The 23,018-nt window shown below is 34.5% G+C and overlaps 2 protein-coding genes across 5 annotated transcripts in view; one reads left to right on the forward strand and one right to left on the reverse strand.

Annotated features, from left to right (window-relative positions):
- Positions 1-7,888, reverse strand: part of LOC116430910 (tachykinin-like peptides receptor 99D) — a 20,687-nt gene extending 12,799 nt beyond the window's left edge. For 2 of the 3 annotated variants that reach the window (XM_031985609.2, XM_031985612.2), the window contains exon 1: positions 6,600-7,888. The gene's annotated coding sequence lies outside the window, so the exon portion shown is untranslated. Of the gene's footprint in view, positions 1-1,814; positions 1,929-6,599 lie in introns of those variants that run through there. The other variant, XM_031985611.2, reaches the window with a different exon arrangement.
- LOC116430911 (uncharacterized) overlaps positions 1-22,071 on the forward strand; it is a 22,784-nt gene extending 713 nt beyond the window's left edge. Inside the window, exons 2-5 of one of the 2 annotated variants that reach the window (XM_031985614.2) lie at positions 15,426-15,732; positions 17,786-17,936; positions 20,508-20,715; positions 21,308-22,071. In XM_031985614.2, coding sequence (XP_031841474.1) covers positions 15,715-15,732; positions 17,786-17,936; positions 20,508-20,715; positions 21,308-21,644 — 714 coding nt within the window. In that variant the 5' untranslated portion in view covers positions 15,426-15,714 and the 3' untranslated portion in view covers positions 21,645-22,071. The remainder of the gene's footprint in view (positions 1-15,425; positions 15,733-17,785; positions 17,937-20,507; positions 20,716-21,307) is intronic. The other variant, XM_031985615.2, reaches the window with a different exon arrangement.
- Positions 22,072-23,018: the final 947 nt, after the last annotated feature.

Consider the following 23,018-nt stretch of genomic DNA (forward strand, 5'->3'; position numbering starts at 1 on the left):
TCAATGATCTAATTGACCGCCCTCGCATAACAACCATAAGGCTGACCGTATTTCGAGGAAAAAGATACTTTTTATCTCTGCATACAAACTTAATTGGAAGTAGAGCCCATGTCATATAGTCTCGTCTACTAAAAATTTCTCCGGCGTTCTTTTCATTAGCAGTGTTTTTATTTCTCCAGTAAAAATGGAAATGAGATGTTTTCTTGTGTGCATTTCATTGTACAATGAAACAGTGTAATAATAAAAATGTAAGATTTTATATTCTTTTCACGTTCAATTTTATATTTCATTTGTGAATGTTGAATATGATTTGAGTTATGAATTGTTATATTAAATTTTTATATTAAAATATTTGGAGGATATTCCTAAACCGATGAAAAAATAATACAGTGTGTATTTAAATCAGAACTTCAAGAATTTTCTCATTACGAGAGAAATATTGCTGTAGTAAAGCTTTTTGAACGTAAGAATGCTTATATTTCATATTAAATATCTTCTTGCTAATAATTTGGAGCGATCCACTTTGTATGAAACCATGTTTTCTTTCAATTTTGCTTTATTTGACTGCACCGTTTTATTAATTTACGAGTGTTCATCACACCGAAAGACACGCGCGAAGGCCAACCGATCCGCGCCGCTTGACACGCAATGAATCAAAATGGATCTCCCGTTTTGCACGTTTTGTTATAAGTCAACGTAAAATGTTTGTGTCTGAATTTGCACAAAGAACACTGTAATCACCAGTTATTATCAAATACAAAATTCAAGCAATTCCTAATAATTTATAAGATACGAAAAAGATCGTATTGAAAGGATTTTTGTGTATTCCATAAAAGACAGTTGATTAGTAATAAGGTTGGTTTTGATTAAGAAGCACAATGTTCGAATATTCGTCAAAAATTATCGGTTATCTATTGAGCAGATACAGATTCTATCTAAAAAAGTTCGAAGTCGCAAGGATTACCAGAACTTTAAAGTTTTGGCTTTCGATTCCTTTACCAAAGTTTGACACTCACGCGATTTCTTAGTCACCCCCGGAGAAGTTAACCTTTACGAATTGTCAACTAATCTATTTTAACTCAGGCGTCGAGATGGAATTTTCATGGTAATCTGTTTATGCGAGCAAACATTTGACTTTAAGATTTGTAAAGATTGTTGGAAATTTTAGTTGACACTTGATTAAACAACCGAATTACATACAGTAAAATCAACAGGAATCTCTTTGGCTCATTGTGGATTTTATAAATCTCCAAATAAGATACAATTACTGTTAAACTTCAAAAATTTCTTTTCAATGTATTATGTTAAATTGCAGGTAACCAGATATGCTATAGGTATATTGGACATTACAGGAAACTTCTATTGTGTTTGTGTTCCCTTATTATTGTAGTTCCTGAAAACAGAAATTTCCATAAAGAGCTGCAGTCATTAATAACATGGTTGTGGATGTTCGTGTAAATTTATACTTTCACAGGTCGATTTAGTAAAACTGACGTTGAATGAAGTTCCATTTGCTTGATCAATGATTTCAGTAGATTGTATTATTCATGAAAGCGTTACCAGTGAAAAACACATCAAAATCTGCGATAAATTGATAACACATTGATCTCATCATGTAACGACAATATACAGGGTCTTCCAATAAGAGGGATAGATCTTTCAATTGTCACAGTCGCCATGTTCGTTATTTAACTGTTAGTGTCACATATTATTTGTACTCAGTAATGCTCGACAAGTTATTATGAATAGATACTCAATTGCTCAACACCTCGAAATTATTAACATTTATTATAGAAATTCTTGACAGAACTCACAATTCGTCGTCTGATACAGAAATTCGAAGCCACTGGCTCAGTTGTTGATCAACACGTTTCGACACGTCAACGTAGTGCAAGAAGTAAAGAGACTTAGGTCTTCATCCCTACAAGATTCAGTTAACTTAAGAACTGAACCCCCCCTGGATTGGGGGAGATGATTTATATTAAACTCTTCCCAATATAATAAATTATAATTTATTGTATCATGCAATTAATGTATAGCACAGGGAATGGTCAGGTTTCAGAATAATCGCTCTTATCTTATCCAACCCTAACGACAAGGTACTTAAATATTTCAATTTCGAAGATAATTCAAAATAATTCCATGATGTTTTTCTACAATTTTTCATTTTTCCATTCGAGACTTTGTTCGAGTATCGTTAACAATTGCGAATCGAGGATATAAATAAAATCAATACAAAATGATGTACTTTCTATCCCCAGGGATATAAAATATAATAAAATTGAATCTCCGTTTTGTGAAAGCCTGGTCTAGTGTTTGTTACTTTCTGTATACGATCACAGTACAATAAAGTTTCGTTTAGCGAAATACGATAGTGTTGTAATCGCACGGTTGGTAGTTTAATGCCACGAGAAAAAGAGGTTCTTCGCATTCATTCGGTGGTCCTTCTCTTCTACCTCTATTCCATTTCACCCACATCTTTTTTCGCCCACTGAAATTTATGAATCTAGTAGATCTCTTCCGCTAACTGGGCGGAATGTAAACCGTACTCTATAAATCTTTGATTGGAGAACACTATATTTTGAACACCTCGGTAGGTTGAATAAAACTTCGTTCAATTAATGAGTAAGAAATAAAAGTAAGAAGTAAACTTTCAAATGAAATTGTTTGAAAGAAAATTTAATTTAAAAGTCATTGCAAATAAAATTTGCAAATAACATTGTAAAATTACAATTTTGCTTCGAATAAAATTATAATTTGGCTCGAATGAATAAATGTTTGCTTGAGAAAGATTTTATTTGTTCAATTAACTCTGCGATTAAAAGTTCGAACAATACAGAATTCTCATTCTCGGATCGTTGGAACTGTTGAATGTAGAATAAATGAAGAAAACTCAAGGGTAGAAAAGGAATAAAGTAAAACCTATAACCAAGTCTGACTTTCAAGTAGTTGCGTGGTCTTTGAAACGACTGATATGTAAAGTATTTTCCAAGGTAGTCGATTGAAATTCTCCTTTACTGTATTGGAAACTACCTAAGGGCATTTAAACCGACATTTTAACAGGATTTTGTTGAAGAATGGAATGAAATAAATTTAAAAGCAATTTTATGTTACTTTAATATAATATTGCAACTTTATGTTTAATATCGAAGAATACTGTTTTATGTAATGACATTTCAAACTTCTGTACAACGTCAAGAACCAACTGTAGTTTGATTTTACAACAATTTATTTGGACAAAAACCTCATTTTTTAAATGTGTGTATCAATATTAAATATATATATATATATTTCAAGAAAATACATTCTTTTTCCGCTACATTCGTTCCAATACACGAGTTTTCGATATTTATACAGATCGACGATGTCTCATGTATGTAAGTAGCTATTAAACTAAGAGGTTTTACAGCCTCAATCTAAGATGGTGCGCACATTGGTGCCAGGAAAAAAGCTTCGGTCGACCGTAATTTTAATTGAAACTCCACTCGAATCGAAAATCCTGCGTATATGAAAGTACAATTTGGAAAACAGAATGCCTCCATCACAACTTGTCTGTCCGGGTTTCAATGTATGCACGGGAACTAAAAGCTTTCGTGTTCAAAATTTCCGAACTGTGTACTTATACGATTTTCCTCGGAATGCCTGGATATTTAGGTTCTCGTATGTTCCATTTTCGAAAATGTGACGAATCTCTTTGACTACGTGCGTCGACTTTAAAAAAGATTGTTTCCTGTCAAATTTTGTTAGTGTATTTTATGAGCGTAATAAGAAACAAATGCAGCTTAATCCTTCGTTTCATATAATTATTTTGATTTACGTTCACGATGAATATTTTAAGTCAAAAATAGAAAGATGTATTGGTAGTAAATGGAATAATTAAACGGAAAAATGATTCAACCTTGCACCGGTATTACGACGATACATAAATCACGTTTTGCATAATCAAAGGTAGTTCATTTGCACCATTAAATTTCTTGCTGCATATGTGCAGCAGCCATAAAGACATAATAATACTACATAAGCGTGACAAGTGAAGTAAACATACTCAAGAAAGTTAATATAAAGCAGAAACTGATCAATCAAGGAAAGATACATCACTTGACGTTGAGATTACTTAGATACTTGCACGCGGAAGAATTTTTACAACAATAGAAGAATTGAACTTTGAAATCGACTTTTTATGCAAATAAAAAGAATGAAAGAACGAGAAACTGAACTGAGGTTTTTCTTTGCATTTTAAGAATAAAATCGACAATAAGATCTTTTTCTATAAATACTTTACATAAGTAGTATATTTCCAATACATTGCAGCAACTTTTGAGCTGATAGAACGTTCCCAAGACTCATTATCAATACTTCCAGCTATATACATATCTCTTTATTACGATGGGCTGTGGAAATTTTCATTGTGCAAACTCCAATAAATTACAAATTTGAATGAAACTGGGTATAGATTTCATGCTGTCCTTTGTCAAGGAAAAATATTCTTTGACATATTTTTCTGTCTAATTTTACATACGTTTTTGTATAAATATCTGCTGATTAATTATAACTTCCATTCATTCCCATTTTTCAAAATAATTAATCAACGAGCCACGTTGGAATCGACATTTCATTTCGGCTGGTTACGTTTCAACTGCTGCATCATCACATTTCATTAATAAAAGTTTACGGGTCGGTATTTCAAGTGGCACTCTCTCAGTAAACACAATTACTTTCCGATGTAGTTCGCAAGTGCTATGGATCGTGTACAAACTTCTTCAACGATTTCGTACTAACTCTATCAGAATTTCATCATGACAGTGCTCTATTTGAATATCGTAATTTCAATTCTGTTTAGTACTGTATTGTCGAGCGGGTGCATAAACAAGGGCCCCCGTTGCGAATTGGATTACTGTATACTTTGCATCGTAAATGTGATTTGGATATTCGTAGTTCCTTTTCTTAAGGCCTCGGCCATTGGTAACTATGAACATTTATTATTGTCTATTATTGTTGTCTGTATTATTGCTATATTTGAGAAAGGTTAATTTTATTTTAATCGTGATAAGTCTCTATTGAAAAATGTTACACATAAATAAAGTACGACGTTAAAAATTAAATTAAGGTTTTATTATCTTTTCTTCTCCGTTATTTCATGTAGTAAGCGTTATAATATGATGATATCATGATAGCCGTAGTTAACGATTTTGCATAAGTTAATTAAACTTTCGTGAGGTTTCATTTTCAGTCATTTTATATGCTTATTTCTCGACGTAAAAGAAATAGAACCTTTACAGATTATTTTTACTTCACACTTGTACGTGGGTCAAAGATAAATAATTCTTTCACGAAAATGGAATTAATATTTATATATATTGAATAATGGATATTTGTTGTGTTTTCGTTATATTCCGTCGTTGGTTTACTTGATGCAATTTTCATGTTTAAAATTTATAACGATAAATTAAACGTTGCAAAATAAAGTTTATCGATGGTGGAAGTTATATTATGTGTAATCGTAGCGATATTTTTATTCTAAATTCTGCAAGCAGTATCGTCGATCCCGAAATAGTCCATCGAAAGGATGCGCGAATCATAAAAATGTTACTAGCTGCGCCACCTGGGCAGTCTCGAATAGTAATCTGTTCAATTCTTTTCTTCATATAATACCCGTGTTTCCTGCAAGGCTCTGGCTTAAAACAATTAAGAAACTATCTTACGAGCTTCTACTCAACTAATAGCTTTAGATGACATTGTTTCAATGTTAATTTATATTTTATAAGAAATTTCATAATTATATTTTTTAATTACATTCATATAATTTTCCAAATATAAATATTAAATCAAATGAATAAAATCTAATAAAAACTACCATTAAAATTTGGTATATTACCGTTTAACGATTAAAATAGTGAACGCTACAAAAGAATACTGTAAACATTATATTAAAGTGTATAAACGTCCCTGAACTCTGGTATTATGGTCCCATGTATATTTAAAAAAACAACGATGTGCCGAAAATGTCGAAATTGCCAGGAGTAAGTTTATAAAACAAGACCAAAATAATTGTGGGCTTATTCAACCAATGTTATTAATAACAAAAAATTCTTAAAATTTCTCTTTCTACTGAGAATAACACTTTTTCGACAATAACCGAATAACACGTTTCTTTAGACAGCATTTTTCTGTTGGATCCAATCATAAATAACTTCCATTGCCTACGACAATTGAATAATAATCATTATAAACTTAGATAATAGTCTCTACTTTGAAATTTAATTATAATAGTATGCGTCATTGTAATATGCATTTATTGTAGTATCAATTACATTTGTCGAGGGGTAAGTCATTTCATGTTATTATTATTTCCGTTCACGCGTATCAATATAAATACTCGTATTCCAAAATAATCTGACCAACAGATTAATGACAATTTATAATTGAAAATACGCTAAAAGGAAGTGGCATCTATAAACTAAAAAATAAAGAAACAGGACAATTACATAGCAATGAATGCACCATCGTTTTCAAATCATTTAACTGTGAAGAAAAAATTGCTCCACCAAGAACGTCCCCTCCGATCTTCGCAACGAACAAAATCCAATAACTGAACTCACCGACCGCTTCAGTATCCACTTAAAGATCAATCACGGATTCCCTGAATGCCAGATGTTTTCGCGCGAGCAGCCACAATCTATCGTTCCTCTGTTCCCGATCAATGCGATCTGTACGTTGTTTGGTCGCACAAAAGAATTTCAATCAAATTGCTTTTCCGAGATTCTAGCAATCAACCTGGCTCTCATTATCATTTTCAACACATCCCGCGATACTTTCTTGACGCACTTGTTCAAGCGATCTTCTAAATCATGTGAATTCCAGGGAATCGTTAAACCGTTCCAGACAGAGCACAGCCAGTGGCCGTAAACGCATCGACCACGTCGTAAAAATCAATCATAAAAGACGGTTCAGTCAGCGATGTTTTCATGATCTGCGTAACAACGTTGTGTGCGAAACTCGCGAACGATCCGAGGATCTGAATAAGTCGATGCGACACGTTGGATTAAGATAAACTCTCAATTTCACGGGATTCGTAGTGCTTTAAAGTATAATAAAGGAACCAAAGCAATCTGCCAATCAAGGTAATAGGGTCCAGCAGTTCCAAAACTTTCAAAAATTCAGTGTACCGATGTCCTCTAGCTAGAACCAAGTCCACTGGATCTCGTTAAGAGCACGTGCCGGCGTTCATTAATTCTTGACACACACACACATTCCACACGCAACTAGTAGCTGGCCGTCGCCGCTGCTCGACGGGTTGTCAACAAACGCTGGCTGGGTCAGTTGCACTCGACGCATAGACGTTGACGGGGCAACGGGTAACTGGATCAAAGGACTGCGGCAGATTACCCGACACCTAGCTCAATGGAGAACATATTCGCTTCCGGTTCAATATTCAAACTTCTTTACGTCTCTTTTCGTTAACTTTCCCTATAAATTTGCAATCTAGATCGAATCAGTCCTACTCATCGTTCCTCACCGATAGGGGATGAACTGTCTTAATCACTCTCGGTTAGATCTTCATGCTTCCACTATTCGAGTAGATAGTTGTTGTCTTCTTATGGAAGCTCTATCGGAATATATCATTCAATTCGAACCTATCCAACGATGCAAATCGATTTTTCTGTTTAGCGAGTACAAGCGAGTTCGTCGGTTTCCGTGACGCGCTGGATTAGATGCGATCGATGGATCCGATGGCACGATCGATGCTCAGTCAGCCCAGACCCGCGCTTTCCGAGAACTCACGACGAAATGTCGTCGGTTTTCAGGATCTCTGCGGTGGGGCGAGCCAGACTTCGGCGGGCTTTTCCTCATGGAAGGAGATCATCGTGGAACCTGCGCTCTTCGTGACCCTACCGGCTCGTTGCGGATTCGCGCCACCGCTACACCACCGAGAACTCCCACCCCTCTGTCTTCAGCGCCATGCCGAGCCGCGCGGCTTACCTTTTCTATACGCGCCTCTCGTTTGCGGAAATTTACGTGTGAATAATGAACGAGCTGAGTTATTCGTGTATTACAGTTCTGTATACATTCTCCCGTTCTATCTTTTTTTCCTCTTTATTTTCGTAGTCGACGTTGCTGCCGTCGCATTGTGTTCGCCACCCGTCGCGAACGAATTTTACGAATTCCGGAATTTGAGGAAATCGCAGGGAATTGAACATTCCGATGATGCTGTTGAAATATCCTTTGATGTTTTAGAGTTTCAGCATGACTGTTAGTGAATGGAAGTATTTGTCGCGATCATCTCGAAGTAAATGCTGGTGGTGGTGTTTTAAATTGATTAAACTGATAGGACAATTTAAGGACACTTGGCTCATCGTAACAGTTCAATGAAAGTATTTTAACATTGAATGTGGAATATTAAAAGTAACTCGTCTTTAATGTCGTGTAAAGGTTGCAGGAGCCTCTTTATTGAATATTTGTGAATATCAACGTATTTATTTAACAATCTCCTATTAATACGGTTTTATGATTTCAGTAATGGCAATGGCAAGAATCGCAAATGTATTTTAACACATTTAATATTTGTAGCGTTAATGCGTTGAAGGTATTTTAATGCAACCCTTTTACGTATTTAACCTCCCGACGGTATTTTCAAATACCATTATTATTGAACGTCTTGAAACTGGTTGAAGATGTCATTGTCATCTAGTGTTTAGAAGGATCTTTTAAATGTAGCATTAAATGTAGCTTTTTAAATATGTATATTGTAGTTCGAGAATTAATTTAGATCGTATATGATGGCACTCTGTGCTGAATTATACATTCGGCGACATAGTAAGTGCTTTGAACGCCTTTCTGAAGCACCTGGGAAAATGAATTACCGAAATGTACACGCGGATTATTCAGATAATTCCTGAAATAACGTGGAAAGGGATCAAAACATGTAAATCACAAACAAATTTCTTGCATAATTCCTTTTTTAACAAGATAAAATGTCGCTAATCGTAGAAAACTTTTCGAAGATATTCTTACAATGAATGAAAAATCATTTTGAAAAAATAGAAGAGCCTCTTAGATCTTTTCTTCGATCAGCGTATTCATAGAAGAATCAATGCGGTTCGACAGTATTGGATAGAGGTCAGTTGAAATGCCCAACTGCTGAATTGAGGAACTTGTGTGTGTTACTACAGAACGGTCGTTAAAAGAATTATGTATTTACACAAGAGCCAGTGAGAAACGTGATCGAAATTTTTATTACTCGAATTCTAACAAATCTGTAACACTTGCATTTGATCTTGTTGTATGGTCGATCTGTGATGGCGAAGATACGAAACTGTTTAAAAAATTCCACAGTCGCTCGAACAGTGATAACCCGGAGATCTTTATGTAAATGTAGATTTTTCAAGATTATTTTATGGAAATGAATTTTTTGACAATTTGTATAGACACTTTTGGAAATTTACAGTTCATTATTATACTCTGACAGCAAGCTGCACACTCTTTCATTTAATAACGATGAAGTTTCCACTTTAGTGTAAGTGATAAACCGTCTTGAATCTTAATAAGGGTATACATTTACAAAGTTTCTCGCACTAAGTTCCTTCTTCAAGAGACAATTTCTTTCTTGTCTCCAATACATACATTATCTTACGAAATTGGTTTAGTTTTGTAGTGAGTGACGAACTTATTAGCCCCTTGCTGTATTATTTTCCTTTACTGCTAAGCTGATGTAATTTTTAACTACCAATATTTTAGAAGAAACGCAAGGAAATTATCCGTTCCACCGTAAATGCAAATTCACTTTGAAGATAATAGATTGGCAGTAGCAAAATAGTTTATTTACTGTGAACCATATGCAATGTACAACATTAAGTTTTATTCGATTAATTTAGAAAACTTCGTCACGTGTCTTAGTCGTCATTGTACGGCAAGAGATTAACCAAAATTCCATTTATCATTTGGCCACTGTCAGGAACATTATTTGCAAACCGACTTACGAAACTGCAAGTCCGGTTGCAGATGATAAGGAGCAGTTTATTTTAATTTAAAGCAAACAGTGCAAATTACAAACTTTCTTTTTATTCCAATAATTAAAATATCATACAGAAAAATATTGATTGTACGGTTTTAGAATATTGTGATAAGTGTAAATATTGTAGATTATTATATTTATAAATCCAATAGACGAAAGCGATATAAAGCAATATTTATTAGAATTGTTTTCACGTTTTCTTTTGAAGTAAAAATTGAAATTGAAATTGTGTCACGATATATTCTTCTTATTCAATGGTGACTTAACTCGAAGCACTCTCAGTCCACCGGAGATCTTCTAGGATAAAGAACGGTATATGAGTAATGTAATAGAATACTTCAAAAAGTAACATTACGAAGCTCCTTGGTTAGATATTCAGCTGATTGATAAACATCAAACTTTTGAAATTGGATGTTTAATAGTTATAATATAAACAGTAATTAGTTGTCTACAATCTCGAGTAAATTTTTCAAATATATAGATAGAATAATCTGCTGTGAATAATGTGTAATTATTATTCGAACGAAGGGTACTACTAATGAGAACTTATACAGACAATTATCTGAGAAAAATAAAAAATACCCAATGACAGCTGAACTATTAAGATATTTCCTTATTGCATGGATATTTTGACGTTTATTATTTGTTAACAGTCATGTCCGTTAAAAGCGACAGCCATTCTGCATACGCGAGTATTCCGTTTAATGTGCTTTGTTATTCTGCATGATATAGAAATTCTACAAATTAAAATTATATCCGTTTTCCTTTTTGAATAGGTTTTTATTGTTTGTATTCAAAATATGACGACAATCTTTTATTGGGTTCAAATGATCTTTTTCATAAAGAAAAGTTTGCTACACTTAATCACTGTCTCGGAAAGAGAAAATCTTGAAAATACGTATCATTAACTTAATTACAATCTGAAATTCATTTTTCAATGTTGTTTAATGTTACATTATAGAAAACATTTCTACGCAAAATCCATCTTCTTAATGTTCCTTTTTAGAATAAATCTCTCGTAACCTTATTACCATAAAGATGTTTTATGGGAAGATCCTTCGTCCAGAGTAGTTGGTGAAGTTTTATGAAAACATAAATTTTTACGCAGTAATTTACGAAAGCTGGTGTCGAATGGAGGATAAAACGTCAGTGAATGTTTCATTTTATTTGAAAGATTATATAAAAATGTTTTATAAATATATTCTTTTCTGTACAATGTAAATCATCAGAGCGTAAGTCGAGTAACAATGAAACTGTTGTTGTTAAGTAAGCAACGATAGCGGGACTGACTATGAACGACCATGAAGCAGGAACTTCTAAAGTCAAGTATGATTAAGGTGTCTTAGATTCGTACTGCTTTGTAACTTCGAAGTTTATTAAGACAACTGTTCGTCGTTCGTGGAACTTCAGTGGATACTCCTAATTGTAAGATGCGTTGAATATTCCCAGGAGTTACGGTTAAATTATTAAGCGACGTTTGTCAAAAGCGTTGTCCTTGTGTGCGAGCAGAATTCACACGATTGAATTAACACGTTTTCCCCTTAGAAACCGAGAAATCGCTGGACCTGTTTCTAATTTGTATTGTTCTCGAAATTTCGTGATAAATTAATTCGTTGCATCCACGAAGAAGAAAACATGCATCTATTGTAAGAAGTTGACTATTAGTTAACATCTGAGAATGAATTTTTCTAAAGTAGTAATCTGATTTAAATTGGTTAATTATTCTTATTAGTATTTTCGTTGAAATAACGGAACTATGAAAATAAAGTCTTGGTAATGTATAAGAAATATATAATATATTTTTGATAATATATAAAGTATATAATTATGACAATTTTTCGTGTATCGTATTCAATTGAGTTAGTAAAGAAGATGGTATTGTTACTAACTTACTATTTCCCTTGAAACGAAAGGAGATATCGGGTTTCAATAAACATGGCTCTGACAGAAAATCGATAAACCAATGGAGTGTTGTAATCGAGAAGCAACACTTTCCGTTCATGTTGATTATAATTACATTTTCGACAACTGATAGATATCAACCAATAAACAACGTCTCGGTATAATTTCGTACACATTAATACGCCACAAACGTTCCAAATTTCGCTCACAAGTCTCCAGACTGAATTCTTTTATACCTCGTTCTCGCAAATGAAGTGAAATTAAAAATTTCGCGTACACTTACTTCACGCTGCTCTCTTTCGTAAATCTCGAGATTTGATATTCCGCCCTTCGCTGGATTTTCAACTGAAGTTTTCTCGAATCTGATAAATCCATTCACAAGACGTTTAAGTAACTTCGGAATTGAATTAGAAACTTTCAGCGCTCGAATCCGATAAACAAAAGACGCTCGTGCCTTTACGTTATGCGCAAGAACCGATTTATCCACTAAATATTTACTTGAAAAGGAAAAAACATCTTCTCCCGATCTCATTTCTTACATAAAAAGAATATTGTAGAGCGAATGGGAACTGAGTGAGGGAATGGATATACGAATGAAGGTGTGTGAAATAGATGAATATTCTAGAATATATTATCTAAAAATTTTACATATTAACGCTATTCACTTTAATGAATTTAGAATACTCCAAATATACATGAAGTTAATTCATGGTAATGAAAGAATGTTCTGTAAGTTGTGCGATTGAGATGGAAGTACGCGAATGTGTAAATGAAGCGAGGAATGCGATGTGAAACATTGTCTACCGAAACAGCGAGTGAACATTGCGTATTCAAAGAACGAGTGTACATTACACACCGAAATAAAATTGATCCTTCAATATTTACTGTAAAATCCACGTTCACAGAGAAAAGTTTTGGTAATTGCCTCTCGTTTGACCGTTCATACTGAATCTAGAGCGCGCCAAGTTTAATGCATTCCGTTGCGAATTCAATTGATCCGGATATAATCCGCTTTCAACATTTATTTGACGGAAAAAAAGAATAACGAACAAAAAAAAATTGTATACAAAGAGACAGATAAAGCATTCTATCTGTATTCCAGGATCTCATCAACTACAGCAGTAATGAGAAAAGTTCCTACAAAATCTTCAGAACCATTCAGCCGAAATTTCCGGGCAATAGAAATGTTCCAGATCAAAATAGGTTCAAGCTTAATCATTTGTCCGACACAAGAAAGAAAGTAGTGACGCTCGTCGAGGGTGGTTTTCCCATTGTCTCGACAAACAATGAGGCAAACGAGCTCGTAGTCTACACGTTAGTGTCCATGAATATTCATGTACATTATATCACTTGTCTCTGCGACTGTCTACGGATTAAACGTGTACGTTGCACCGTACTCGGGGCTCTCATAGCCGTGCCAATGGCCACACCGTTCGCGGCGTGTGTGTTGTGGCACGAGGGTGTGCCCGAAACGTTATGTTTCGTGTCGTAATGCCGCCTTCTTTTTTTTTTTGTGGACTTTGTAACGAATGTGCTGGACAAGCGGAAATGCTCGTGGTCGTTATCGTTATCGGTTAACCGATTAACCGATTTTTTATTGTCGTGAACGATCCATTTAGGGAATTGTTCTAACTAGTTTCTGGCACGTTAACTCTGTCGCTTTTAATTGGAAAATAACAGAAGAACATATTTCGAGAAGGAGTACTTGTAATGTCTGGGTATCGAGTGAATTGTCGCAGATGAGAGAAAGGAAAATAAAAGAGAAGGAAGAATTGAGAATCGAAAGTAAACGAAAAAGAAAGGAGGAGGAAATGAAAGGGTGGAAGAAGTGGCCAGAAAGGAAAATAAGGACAAAGAAAATAAAGGAGAAATTAGAGTGGAATAATGCAATATTTTTTTTAGAATTTTCACGTAATATAAAACCTGAGCTTCTTGTTTTCAAATCTGGTTTCGCGTAACAGGCTTACTGAGACTTCCTATAATCCAGTTGTTTAAGAGAATTCATTAAAATATTGAGAAATATGTGATGAATGAAGGTCTGCGGATTTTATGCATTTGTAAATTAGTGTTTGAAATATTTTATCAGCGGAGATTCCTGCAAACTAGCAACAACGAAGTATTAGTGACTCATTGGCAAATATCTGTAGTAGAAGGACTTCGATGGCGTAACACGTAATTTAACCTGGGAATAAACCAGAACATACAATGTGATGAAGAAGGCGTGGTTGATGTGTCCTTATGCCCGGAGAGCGTTCTCTCATTTTTTTTGTACATCGCTAATGTGGAAAATTGAGTTGTTCTTCATAATGGGAATTGCTTCCACTTGCGTAATTTCATTAATCGTCGAAATAACGATTGTGATTCAAAATTTCAGTATTGTCACTGACAGTTATTAAATAAACTGTGATTAAATTTATCTCATTATTAAGGTACAAAATTTTATTGTATTTTATTAAGGTATAAAATTTTATTATATTTTGTTCGAATATGTACAAAATAAATTTACAAAGTCGATTTTCTTGAGTATGAAGTTTTTAATACAGTTTATCGAAGTTTAATGTAGTTCCTTTTTATCTTACTGAAATTATACTTCTGAATAAAAGTATGAACATTTTCTTTTTCGTTACTTTCTGGTCTGAATTAGATGAAGACAGTCCTTAAAGATTAATGCACTTTCTTCAGCTTTAAATGTTAAATTAAAGAAATATCAGAAACCAATTCTTTAATTCCTCAGAAATTAAAAAAAAAGATACAAAATTTTCGGGTTACTAATGATTAGAAATGATAATTCTCACGCTGAATCATCAAAACGATTCGCAGTATTTTTCTCTGTTGTCACGCATGTCAGTCAAACAATCGTGACAGCCACGACCAGGAATTAAAGAGCGAAATGTTATCATTAACAAATTGTCGGGCGTTCCGCACAGAACATTCCCTTTCCGAAGCTCATCAGCTCGATTTCACTGATCTTGAACTACTTGAAGTTAATGTCATGTCCCTGCGCGATGATGTTAGCTGAAATCGAAGAATAATCATGAACGTGAACGTTCGACGCATCGGCGGGGATACAGAAAGTTTCAAAAAAATATTATTTGAAAAACTTAAAAACTCTTCAAAATATGTTACGCCGTGCGTCTCAAATAAAATAATATCCCAAACACGAAGCGACATCTCAATAACAAAAATATTTCGATTACAACATTCTATTCCTTCAACAGCTCCGAAAATACTCTCAGCATTCTCCGAACAAAATGTTACTAATAAAATATTATGTCAGAAGCTTATTGCATAAATTTATATTTCACAGGGATTCGATTTTTCATATTTCATACAAGTTGCATTTCTCCTATTTCAAAGGGATTTCATTTGTAATATTTCATATTTAATATTTAATATATCCGTTTGTTATATATCGTACAACGAATGAAACACAGAATATTTATTTTCGAAGGTACACGCAGAATTCAATATACAATAGTCTACTCACTATTTGCAATAACGTTTTATCCAGAGCTGCACCGTTGGATAATAGGGAAACACATTTTCCCATAGACACCACGCCGCCAATGCTTATAGGCGTGTCAAGCGAATCGCCGGCTGATTCTCTGCGAGCGGCCTTGTCAACGTCGTCTTCTGAGCAAGGCTCGAGTTTAAACAAACTCGGAGCCTGTCCAGGAAGGCTAGGAGGGGTTACGCGAAACGTGTATATAGGAGGTTTCGTGCCGTGTTCTGCAAGCAGATCATCGGAAACCGGGTGAAGGCGTTTTCGTGAAAATTCTTGTCCGTCCCAGCTGAGAAAAATGCAACCACTCTTACCGGTAAGTGGACTACGCACAACGTTTTGCGTCCTTGTTCTTTCACTTATTCTTTACGGGGCTTGGCTTCTACCCCTGAACAGAGGGTGCTCGTAAGAATCTAAATGGTTCTTTTCATTTTATTTTACGCTCATTTCTCTCGTTTCTCCGTAACGTTCTTTCGCTTTTTGATAATGTTTAATGGAATTACTTTTAAACCGAGCGATTTTAATCCGCGGTTTTGACGATGCCCCTTGTGAGTGGAGTTATAAGAGCTGTTTAGCATGAAATTGTACGTTTGTTGTGCATGCACGGTAATGACATTTTTCTTTGATGTTTTGTGGTACGACGTTTCCCCGATATTTCGTTGGAGAATTGGTACCTACTGTAATGTGGATGTCATTTTACTGCACCTAGAATTTGTTACCCTTCCGTGTAATTTGAAAGTACACGCACATGTGAAACAAAGGGTACCTTTAATCAAGCTGTAATATAAGTTAGACGTAAATTGAGGGGCAGTGGATACAAAATATATTGACTGTGGTTTGTAAAACTCGATCGTCACAGTTTTCAGTAAACGAATTCAAAAAATCGTGTTATTTTAATGTTTCATGGTACATTTTAATATGCCCATGCTGCATGTTGATTGAATTTCACGCGAGAAAAGGTACACCAGCGGGATTTTCCTTTTGTACAAGTTTTCATTTAGTTCTGATAAACAATTTTTGCTCATTTTCTGAATGGTGCGCGTATGACAAATTCATCGATAAATAATACGCAATTGTCGCGAGTGACCCAGTGGAAGAACCGATATTTCCGGGAAGCAATAGGATTTGCATCTAAAATGCATGTGTGGTAATTGGTTCATTTAGACGCAGCGATTGGAAATTATTCTTTCTATGAAAAATACGAACAAATTGCGCAGAATGGACCATATGTGATTCCTGTACAGGATTGCTGGTGCATTTCGTTTGCGTCACGTGAAACGTAGAAAAAAACAGAATGAAACATAAGCAATTAGCGGGTAAACTGAATGAAATCCTCGTTAACACGAAAGTTTTATTTTTACGGGTGTGAAATAAAAGCTGTTTTTCGCACTCAGTTTCTTAGTTCCAGACAAGCAGGACAGATTGTTTTACCCCTATCGGTAATTAACGGCTTTGTTTAATTACAGAGACAGTACTTGGTATTCTTCTATATTAATCACAGCATATAAAAAACATATTATTTTTCTGTTTAGAAAATTTAAACGAAAAGTATGTATTTTTCGTCGTAAAGACTGACGTTGAAAATTTATTCTTAAGCTAGTAAAGATATTATTCCTCGAAGAAAAAAAATTGTATCATTAACATTACAAATTATTATGTACACAGATAAGTCGCTTAATTTTCGAGACTCATTTTTTTTAGAATTACTATTAGATTACGAATATTTACGGTAACTCTCGTTTTCGTAAATACGGGATGTAATGAAAGTTTATAAATTCGGCGCAGGGAACGTGCCTGTGAATATGAAAATTTTAATACAGCGTCATACAGTTCTGTGAATTTTATTAAACATAACCGTAAGGAATACTTCGAACAATGTCTGTTGCGCTCACTTTTATATTTTTTTCTCTATGGCACCTTTCCAGCGTTGATCAGAATTTTTTAATGAATTTCCGATGCCACGAAGTTTTTTATCTAGTGTCTTCCCTTATCTTCCTTGTTACGTAAAGTGCAGTGTACATAGCCTAAATAATCCTGTTTCCGTTCTTAAGAATACACTGCCGTTCTCTACCAATATTTAGGATCAAAGGAAGTGAAAGTGGGAAACACTCAAAATGTATCATAGGATACAAAAGGGAACACGTAGTCTTTGCGTTTGATAATACCGTTTCTTCCTACTCCACGCATTACCAAAATTTTTAGCAACTTCGACATAAGTAGATTTTCACAAAATTTTATTTCATATCGAATAGTATTCCGTTTAACAAAATATAAACAGATAACGAGAACACAATTAATTCATGATACAAAATAATTTATAGAGCTTATGTCGAACTGTTTATAAGAAAATTCGTTCTTCTGTCATTCAGTTGCAGGTGCTCTGCTTTGCCTGCGTGATAGCACTCAGCAGTGGTGCCATCAAAACGTCGGAGCCAAAGCTAATTACCAAATTAGCGCCGGTGAACAGTCCGTCGTACGATGATTCCACCAAAGATTTAACAGCATCCGCGAGTGATCGAAGTAAGTGATCCAATTCCAATTATATATTGTGTATAATATATTGCAGCATATTTTAATCTGCAAAAGCTTCCTTACCACTAATGTTCGACTTTACTGAAAATGAAAGATTTGGACATGCCAGCGCAACTCTTTTACATTAAAATTCCTGTTTCCGACAGCTTTTGCTTTCCCGCGTTGCCACTTCGCATACATTTATCTTTTCGAGTACTGTCAAGATGCCACTCAGTCCTGGTTAATTGTCGCGCACATCCAACGGCCAGATTCACCGCTTCATCATTCTCTCGAGTTTCCCAGCGTTCGCGGCGCCCCTTCTTTTCTGATGTATGGCTCTATTTTCCATTTTCTCTATTTTCCTGGTTTCAAAACTCACACGAACTGTTTCGATCGATCAGTTACCTGTTTCGAGTATAAAGAACATTTAGTTATTCTTCATCAGATGCTTAATATAATTTTATTTAAAAGCATACAGACATTTGTTCATTTTCAACGAAACATCGTTTAAACGTTAAACGAAAACCCCTGCATTAATATTTATCATTAAATTAACAAGCAATAAAATAATCAGAGTTATTTAATGGAACATTTAACAGATCGATAAAGCTTAGAATATAAATATTAAAATTCAGGATATTTTGAAGAATGGTAAGTTACTAATAAGAGTACAGTTGATGGTTATTTTACTATTATTACCATAATTTATGTTTTATGATCATTAATCAGAACTAATTAATTTGGAATCACTTATTCCTATAAATAAATTTTATTATGACCAAATTCTTCACATAGCACTAAGAAAAAGAAGTGCTATAGTCATTTATGTTGAAAAATAAAAGATTCATGTTTCAAATGAAACAGCTAGATTTGCTGCAACTATTTCTCAATGAAAAGCTTCATTTAACTGTTCGACTTACCAACGATGGAAATCCACGTATTGCATCTAATAAAGGAGGATATTAAACAATATTAATATTCATCGCTATTCTGTACTTAGCATGTGCTCAGAATGAAAACGCCGTCTGCGAAAATCGTAGCAGATGAATCACTCCAAGGAAATTCTGTTTTCTCGTTACGCGGTTAGTTACATGAATGATTTAATGGGAATCAGTGATCGCGGAGCAACACTAAGAAAATATGCCGGCGGATGTTGAAGGACCTTCGCCGGTCTCGCCGCATTAGCATGTTATTATAACGAATGTCACTTTTTCACTGTTGGCAACTGTTTGAGACGTTCGATCGTGGGAACGGTAGTGACACACTTATTTAATACAAGAATCGTTGGATAACGATTGATTGTCTGTCCTGAGGATAGCCGCAATTCTGCACGGACAGTGAGTTCACGAGCTTAAATAATCACGCGGTTATGCGCGCACCGTGTGGCTTTTACACCCGCCGAATTGAAACGTGGAAAGCGGTTAATTAACCGATGTTTCTTTAAACGATGGATGTTTATGTAGATGTGCACTTTTGTATACGAATGTAAAAAGAAATTAAAATTAATTTTCCATTCGATCTTGTTTCATATATACAACTCAAGTTTAACACTTTTTTTAATGATTAAAGTGTTGTAATATTTTTACCGAAGGAATATTTTTTTCTTGTTACAATTTCATTGAGATAAAGAATATTGAATATTCTTATTATATAAAATCAATATGTCTAATTTTCATAATTAACGATATGCATTACGTACTCTCCATCCCAATGACATTGTAATAAGAGAAAAATATTCTTCCGATTATAAAATATAATACTTCAATCATTCTTAAGTATTTCTTATTACAATTTGATTGGCGCGGAGAGTAGGTAATGTATATCGTTAATTGTGAAAATTAAACCTTGAGCTCGTGTCCGGTATTGATTAAAGTGTTGAGATATTGTCAATGTTTCCAATCATTTAGTCGGAAACGTCACTGATAACGGCTAACATTTATTGATCTCGAATGCATAAACGCATCGTTTAACATCGCGTCATTTCCGCCGTTAGGGCACGAGGCGAGGACGTATTTGTGTGAAAACCGTTCTGACGTTCCTTGGAATTTGCCAAGGTTTAACGTATTGTCCATTCTTTTTTGCGCGCCGTAAAGTGTGAGATACTCGACTTGAATAGAAGTTTTCTTACATCGAAGAAGTCTCTTTTATGAATTATTATATAATCACTATTGAATTGTAGATATTATTACACATTAATCATGTATGAAAATATATGAAAATTTGAATGAGATAAGGTGTTACTAGTGGATAATACCAATAAGTTACAAACGGATAATAACTATAACTATATTATCATTCCTGGATACAATATTTCCATACGTCCTTAAATTTAACCCTTTAGATCCCAAATTTGCAAATATCTAAATTTTCTATTATAACTCGAATTTGCAATATGATTTCAATGCGAAAACACACTTTGGTTATGCTACAAAGTTCTCGTTATTATATCGAAACAAAAAATGAATTCAAACTGTCATTTTGATCAGTATGTAATTCTGTTTTACGAAGGGTTAAGGAGAAATAATTGCCAGGCGGCTAAGGTACTATCAGATCCCCTAACGATTTTGATTTTCTTAAAAGCTTTCTTGGTTCCAGCGTTCCATATTAGTAAGGATTATGGTCAGCCCGGATATGGTGGGAGCGTGCCCTACGGAAGTTACTACGGCTCGATTTACGGTCCCGGTGCAGGGTACCGCGGCGCAGGATATAATCTAGGACACTTGAATACAGGGTACAGAGGCTATCCAGCCTATAGTCCGAGCGGAATTGTCGGTAACGGTCACGTTGGGTAAGGTTCAAACGCAATTCAAAATGGAATAATACACTTATCATAAACTTGTCACGGAATTGTCGTCCGACTTAAATTGGCATGACAGCTTTCACGTATGAACATGAGAGGCATAGAGGCCGCGGGATTGCTGGAAGCCTTGAGTGTTTGATGATTCGAAATAATGAGTCGACTGCGGAACTTAATGCAAATTCCTGTTTTCATTAGTTATTATATAAACACCGGTAAAGAGGAATTTGTTTTCATTTATCTAGGAAATTCTCGCAGTGGAAAGAAAGTAGAAATATTATATACATTACCATAAGTGTTTGTTTCTCATGAAAGTATCGATGTGTAATCATATTCCATTCTTGCAATGATAACGATGCTTTCAGGGGTTCTAATCAACGAAACTTTACTATTCTGCATTGTAGTGGGATAGAATAGTTTATGCCATTATAATACATAATATTTGCATAAACATTTTTGTAATACAAATAGCGTACAGAGAATTGAGAAATTAGCTACTGTAAATTTGTATAGATTCGTTAATTGGATAAACTGAAACCCATTGAAATCAGATCAGTTTTATGACATGATTGTTCCTGTATAGGTACGGTTATTACGGAAATGCTGGATACAATCCCAATTATGGTGGTTACGGGTATGGGAGCGGATATGGCGGTTACGGAAGTGGATTAGGTTACGGTGGATACAGTCCATACAACACCGGAAGTTACGGTTTAGGCTACGATGACGGATATAATGGATACGGACGCGGTGGTTATGGACGCTACGGTGGCTATGATGCTTATGGGTATGGATCAGGGTATGGAGGATCGAATTATGGATCCGTGTACGGCACGAGGAGTAACTATGAGCCTTATACCTATCACGGGAGCGGTTATGGAAGTTATAGCTATCCTTCAGGATACAGAGGCTATTCTTAGTTTACTTTCGAGGTTGAACTTCCAGTATAGTGCTGTGCATAAAAATTGCAACGCCAAAAATATCTATGTCGAATTCACTTAATTGATTAAATAAAATATATATCTGTGTTTTCAATGAATTCAATTTAAATAAATATATTCCTTTGACCAATATATTTATGTTTGATGTTGTATCCTTTATGCATAGCATCATATCAATTTCTATAAATGTTTAAACAGGTCCAAACAGGACCAATTCACTGGTCGCATAACAAATAACAAACAGAACATTGCAGCAGTATCTGCGGATACTGATTAACTGCGTATGTGGCATTTATACGTTTATTTGTTCCGCTAATTAATTTACTTTAATTTTTAATACTTATTAATTCTTCGTGTAATGTATGTACATAATATTAATAATAATAAATGACATTCCGATGACGAATTACGTTTCTGATTTATCTTTAAAATTGGGACACAAATTCTTAGTACATTACAAAATACTTTTTCTTTATGAACAGGTGCCAAGTAAATTATTCTTTCATTTGTTTAGTGTATGATTCTTATTTCATGTGTCCTATTTGTAGTAAATATACAAAATAGATGTCCGATGCGTTTATCTCGTACGCTTCGATTGCGAATTCGTTCGAGCTCGACAAATGAATAATGACCCCGTAATGTTATTTCAAAATGGTTCGAAATCGAACATCTGTCCCTCTATCGAGCTTCGACGTGGTTAAATAAACCAATGCAGTACAATTTTGCGTATCGCTTTCCGTCACTGATTTACGATTTGAAGCGGAATTAATAGATCATCATCGCGTGTGAATTTACGACTCGACAAATTCACTAGAGAACGCACATTTATTGACACTATAAAAGGACAAATTTGATTTCAATATATTCTTCTAAAGCAAACACGATTGTATATTTCACGATTAGTTTTATTTATTAAAAATACATGATTGATGCTCATAAAGGAACACTAGATGAACGCAATATTAATATGTACAATTATGTATAATTTATTGAAAATCTGTTGATCGTTACGCTATAAGAAGATACATGGTTACATAAGGCTGTATCCAATGTACAAAATATAACCTGTTAAAGAAAGAAGAACGCATCGAGCACGTACAGTCGCGCACGGTCTGTTCCGTTGTATTAAACAATCGTTATCGACTGCATATCGTTTCTTATTGCAAATCATTCGGCAATCGAGGTAAATATAAATACGACAGCCGTCCGGTACATGCTCAATGAGTACTGTTAAGTGTGCAAATAAGTAATCAATTACATTCTTTTTAAATAAAAGTGTCGACTTGATTTTAGAATATCTATGTCACCCTTTTCTAAAAATGGCGCAGGACATTGAAGAACAAGAATAACATC

Source organism: Nomia melanderi, chromosome 5 (assembly GCF_051020985.1).
Source record: "Nomia melanderi isolate GNS246 chromosome 5, iyNomMela1, whole genome shotgun sequence".
In the NCBI taxonomy this organism is placed as follows: Eukaryota; Metazoa; Arthropoda; class Insecta; order Hymenoptera; family Halictidae; genus Nomia; species Nomia melanderi.